Raw genomic sequence first — 6,000 nt, 5'->3', positions numbered from 1 at the left:
AGGCTGGCAACCACAGCTTTTGGTTGCTGAACCTGAAAACACAAGTTGCCATTTGCCTACATCACCTAATGTTTTGAGTAATTAAGATTCTATGCAGTTACTGCGTGCTTCAGCTATTAAAGGAAACGTTGCTATCAATGGGTGTGCCAGCTCTTGCAGCCTCCACCTCATTATGTCGCCGAGCTGCCCACTGGTGTTGCTTCGAGCTCCGGTGTTTGTCTACCTTGAACTGCTGAACTCGACGTCTGTCACGTATCGAGGTGTTGTGCATGTTTTGCAATTATCATTTCCAGTGAAGCCAAGGGTCAAATGCAATCAAAATGAGTCATTGAAAAACCACTAATGAGTTAAACCACTGCTATTTAAAAAAATAAAATACAAAAACATTAATTTTAAACTCCTGCCGGACCAAATTCACACCTGGGATTAATTCCATGTCACCGAGTGTGTTTACACGCACACTTGCATCCTGGTTACGAAGGGGATTTTTTAGGAACCTGTTATACATGTTTTGTTAATCTTTCCCAGCTTTTGTGGAAAGCTGGATAAGGATATGCTACCTGGAGAGCTCCAACAGAAACCAGGACGGGCAAACAACTTTTCCAGGTATTTAAAGATAGCAGGAATCAAGACAACTGCATACAGGTGATGATAAGAAACCCGGATATTGTTTGAATCATGTATACATGTCCTTGATCTTATTTGGGATTTGATGTTTACATGCAACTTGAGAAAACCTGGATACTACTGCGAATGTGGAATGTGAATTATGGTAATAAGGGTATGGTTATTACTGTCTGTTTCTTTCCTTTGATTACATTTATTTCACCATCTAATGGTAGCAGCACCTCTTACGTACAATTGACTGACAGCCTCTAAAGTGGTGTCATTGTCAAGGGCCTCCGCAAGTACGGCATGTTTGCCTTTTACAACGCGGCTATCTCACATCCCAGTTTACACAGCTGAGTTCATGCGGAGCACAGGAGCGTGACTAGTGACGTGCTAAAGACGCCCTGCTGGTGAAGTGACTGTACATCAGCCCAACGGGACCTTTTCTAATTAGTAGTGTCGGCGCACCTTTCTTATATGATGAAACACGATCTCACGCAGGTTTCCTCACAACATCATACAGCCCGATATGTCGACATAACAGATGAGCACAGACCGAGAGGAATCCCCTCTCCATCTTTTATCTTCCACAACCCTTTTTTTTTTTTACTACAGGGTCTCTGTGGGCCGCTTTTGCATGCAACTGTGGGAGATCAGGGCTGAGAAACAGCCTCTATCTTAAGTTCACATCTTATATATAAAAAAAGAAGGATTTCACATATTAATGTGGCTCCTGGGTAAACTCTCCTCTCTCTTAAGACATATCTACAGTAGCACGATGGTGCAGTGTTTAAGCTAAAAGGGAGAAAAAAAAGCTTATCAAAGATTGCAGCTTTCCCCCCCAACTTAAGAGCAGGTCCACAGGTGTGCCTGCGCGATACCAAATAGACGGAATAGACAAGAAATTAAAACATAAATGTTTCATATCTGTGCTGTCGAGCTTACCGATTTTTGTTTGGTTTGGTTTTTGCGGTGGGATAACGCCACGGAGAACAGTTTGTTACGCTCGTCAAACCGATAATGACAATGTTTCCAAAGCTCACCCTCGACGAGGAAATCTTTTTTTTCTTCTTTTAATTTTACTGAAGAAAATATGCAACACTATTATGAGTGTGATCCAGATTCGGCTGGTGTTACACAAGATATTACATTACCGCCTTGACAAACATCTGATGTTCTGCGCGTACCGACAAGAGACAGATACAGCGTGAACTAATAACGCCTTCAGCCATAATTAACTGCAGGAGACAGAACACCTGCTACACTTAAACAAGGGCAAGTCAGAGTTTAGCCCACTGGTTTGACTTTACTTCCAAAATCCCACCCGATATGATTTAAATGTGCCCAAAACAGCTGTTTATCCATGCTTTTTCTACCACTTTCCTCTTGTATAGTATGCATTGACCTGGGCTCATTCAGTAATATGGAACATTCATAGACGTTTGAGGGTTTTACAGGTTGCAGTAAATTGATTGAAACCTTTGCTGTTTAAACTAAAATGAACGGTATCACACGGTCGTGATAAATTCACATTTTGCATTCAAACATAACCTTTAGTAGGTCCCTGAAGAATTTTTACAGATTTTCTTTTTCCATATAACCGCTTTACATAAAACAATACACAAAAGCCAAACTGGAATCAATCTGCTGCCTTGTTGAGCTCTCAACTGTTACTTCTCAAATGCAAAATCGTGTTCCATGTGATCTCCCCTTGTTCATGCCGACCTGCCTCTCGAAGCGTCTTCGGGAACAGATGCTGCTGCTTGCATATTTCCAAAACTGAACAAAAGCATCATGAAAAATGGTAAATATGTTCTGAATTACCAGCATTTGTGTTTTGAAGCCCCAGGCTGCGCTTCCCCATATGTCTCATTCACATTCATCCCGGTCTGGGTGTTTTCATAACCGGACAAAAGGCTGAGCGCACGCTTGGAAAAAATAAATAAATAAAAAGAAAATGCTAATAAAGAATAAGAGGAAGGCTTTGACTGTATGCACGGAATTTCACATCCTGGCATTTTTGCGGATGCTACGTTTGATTCTATAGTTCTATAGCTCTTTCATTCTCAAGCGCAGGGAGATGTTGGGCTAAATGATTGTGAGATATCAATGTAATCAAAGCAAGAAATGCCTCTTTTTGTGTTTGCTTTTTAACTAATATTACTTCATAATAATGACTATTCTTTGTGCGCAGTTGTCAGACAGCCACGTTGGTTTAATTCAGGCAACTATATTTAAAAAAAGAATAAAATGAGACGAACAAACAAGGAAACAAAAATGTAAATTAGGTATGATTTCCACTTTCCCCTTGTGCGAGTACTATGACTCAACTTGTTCACAGTCGCAGCACCTCCAGCCACTCGCGCCCTTCAAGGTTACCGAGGACAAAAACTGCTGGTGAGGATTCATTCAAGCACTGCGAAAGTGGGAGGCTTCATATCGAACAGACATCTGCAAACGCATCAAGAACCAGCCGCATCCGCCGGACCAGGTCCCGGTCCTTTTTCATTCGCGCCGAGCAACTTTATAAAAAGAGATATGACAGATCCTAATGCGGTGCCATCTTGATAGTGCGAGCGTTAAGATGTATACGACGGCGCGGCAGATACAGCCCAGTGACTAATAGTGAGGAGAACGACACAGACAGCTGCCTTAGGTCTGTAATCTTCTATCGCACCCAGAACGGGTAAACAACGGCACATTAGCAGCTAGGAAATATCAATTTCTGCATCTATTTGAGCCAGGATCTTTGGTATTTCAATTAGACTGTCAAACACTCATCCGATTATAAAAATGTCAAGCAAAAAAAAATAAATAAATAAAAGCTTCACTTTGTTGTTTATTATGACGATGTCATTGGTTATAATAACATGACTATTAGTATTGTTGATATATTTCAGGTTTGGGGGTATGGAGACAAAACCGCCTGGCAACAGAGCAAATAAATCATATTAAAAAAATTGTTTCATTAACATCAGACAAGATTGCAAATCTTACTTGGCTCCACATCGTTATAAATACAGACTGTGTAAAAGTCAACGTCCAATATGATGATGTTAATACACATTAAAACCTATGTATTTGAGGCATCCTTTGACGCCGACCATGTTAACACAACGCCCCCCCTGATGGAAACTGGCCAGGCCTCTCTCGCCCTTCATTTCCTGTCTGCTCTATACTGTATGCCATTTAATAAAAGGCACAAAATACCTCAACTAGTTTGGAATGAAAATCCCCTTCCACAACATTCAGATTTTTTTTAAAGGAACGATAATACCCGACAGAGGTAAGGACAAATATTATGAAAAAAGGGAAAAGGTTTCGCAACAAGCCTCAAGACTTGCCAATTAGACGAGGACAGATGTGCAACAAGTGTGGAGTACTTTACCGTGCCTGTGCACTAAGGCCACAATTCGGAGAGAGAAATGATGATTAGATGTCCGACTTTCAAATGTCACCGCTCACTTCTCAGGGTGAGGCACTGTCAGATCTGAAGAGTGTGACATAAGTCTGCCGAATACGACCTACAGCCTACGATGCAATTGTTTACGTACGTATCTGTAGCTGCAAACCGTTCTGTATCTTACTACGGATGTAACACAGAGAGAGAGAAAAATGTGTTTTAACTCCAGCATAAATACATAAGAATACAGGCCAAGAATATTCTACATTTTGATAAAGATAATATGTAGAAGCTGCTGGCGAAAGTTTGGCAACTTTTACAAGAATGTCCTTTATCTAATGGGTGAAAAATAACTATTTTGCAATCAATAATTCAGTTGCAACATAGACGTAGCAGTGGATTGAGACTGTGCTATGAGCATGAGGTCATCAAGTTAAGTCCAACGAAGATCTTAATGTTATCATTTTAAACGCTCAGAGAGTTTAACCGTTTGCTGCTGCCACTACTCTCAACGTGCCTTCGGGGTAAGGCACTGGACCAGCTGCACGGGCACAACTCCCAGGTGCAAGTGTATTTTTATTAGCGACACATTTCACAAAAGTCAAGTTCATTTAAAATGGCAACCTTGAAGTTTACCAAACGGCTCCGTATTCTGCATCAAAAGTACGTTTGCGTCATAACCGCGTCATAACCCGCTCCTACGTACTCGTCATCAGTCGTATTTATCACCAAGAACCTCGTCTCCTCTATTCACCGACTCACAACAGAGAGCCCACCGCATGTCTTTGTCGCCCTTATAGCCGTAACGTACACAAACACTGAAGCACAAAGTCTGAGAGAGACACTGACCCCCCCACCCCCCCGAGACTGAAAATAACATAACAGTAAGGATCTGATTGGATGGATGAAGGGGGAACTAGTTATCACCCGTACGCCCATCACTGTGCCCCTTAATGTGTTCTGACATGTCTGTTTGTGATGCTAAATAACTAGCTTTTTATCTAACTAATCTAACTTTTTAGACTAGTAGAAATACTAATCACATACGTCCACTGGGTTAAGTAAAGCCACCATCACTGAGCTGTTGTGAAAAGTGGCCAAAAAACTCCATAATAATAAAAAAAAAAGAGGAGCCAAACTACTTGGAAAATAAAATAAGATCCACTGGCCCCCAAATAGCCTCTTTAGCTCTCGACCAATCACACTTGAGCTCAAGAATGCGATTTAAATAGACAACAAATCTTTAAATTACTTTGCCATATCCTGCACAGATTCCAGAGTGCCCTTCAAGTACAATCCCTTTGTCTTTGGAAATCCTGAAAAGAAATATTCTTCCATCCGGGGTTGCCTTCAGCCAAGGTAGCACAACACTACGATTCCATTTCCAAAACCACGCGGCCATATCTGGATATTACCACCGCACCGTGCAGAAATCCCTGACAAATGCAATCTCAGCTGAACCCTGTCTAATCCATCACTACAGACATCTCTCAAAGAAAAAAAGTGACTAGCATCTTTAATTATTCATCTACTGACAAATTTCAAAAAGGGCAAGTAGAACCTACAGTGGTTCAGAGTTCTTCATGGGTGGGTGTACGCGTATGTCTGTGGATCAATTGGCTTATCCATGCAAATAAATTCAGACGATCCTTTCTAAGCTAAACACACATTTACGGCGGTCATGGATTGCCGTTACACTGCTACACCTAGAATTATTTTACAATGCAGCAACCGAATAGTTATAATAACATACTTGTTGTTCACAAAGTTGTTTAACCCTGCTTTAGTTTAGCTTTTTTTTAGACGTCGTGGCAATATTTCTTGGGGGAAGTGCTGATTTCCCACACTTACGGTATCAGTGCATCGGGCGTGATAGGACAAAATATCTGCTGGGTCAAACAGAAGCAGTGGCAGCAGGGCCTGAGACAGCACGCCCTTCAGTGGAACATGAGATATATGTGTGGCTGCGGCGAACAAGGAACATGGGG

General features: G+C 41.4%; 1 protein-coding gene across 1 annotated transcript in view; it reads right to left on the bottom strand.

The window, feature by feature from the left end:
• Positions 1–6,000, bottom strand: part of LOC137886860 (RNA-binding protein Musashi homolog 2-like) — a 184,730-nt gene that overhangs the window by 176,519 nt on the left and 2,211 nt on the right. The window contains exon 5 of the mRNA XM_068729523.1: positions 2,233–2,253. Within this exon, the coding sequence (XP_068585624.1) occupies positions 2,233–2,253 (21 nt within the window). The remainder of the gene's footprint in view (positions 1–2,232; positions 2,254–6,000) is intronic.

Source organism: Cebidichthys violaceus, unplaced genomic scaffold (assembly GCF_023349555.1).
Source record: "Cebidichthys violaceus isolate CVI_PGR_0920_01 unplaced genomic scaffold, fCebVio1.0.p SCAF_46, whole genome shotgun sequence".
Classification (NCBI taxonomy): Eukaryota; Metazoa; Chordata; class Actinopteri; order Perciformes; family Stichaeidae; genus Cebidichthys; species Cebidichthys violaceus.
Note: the sequence above shows the minus strand (reverse complement) of the source record. Positions and strands in the feature narration are given on the sequence as shown.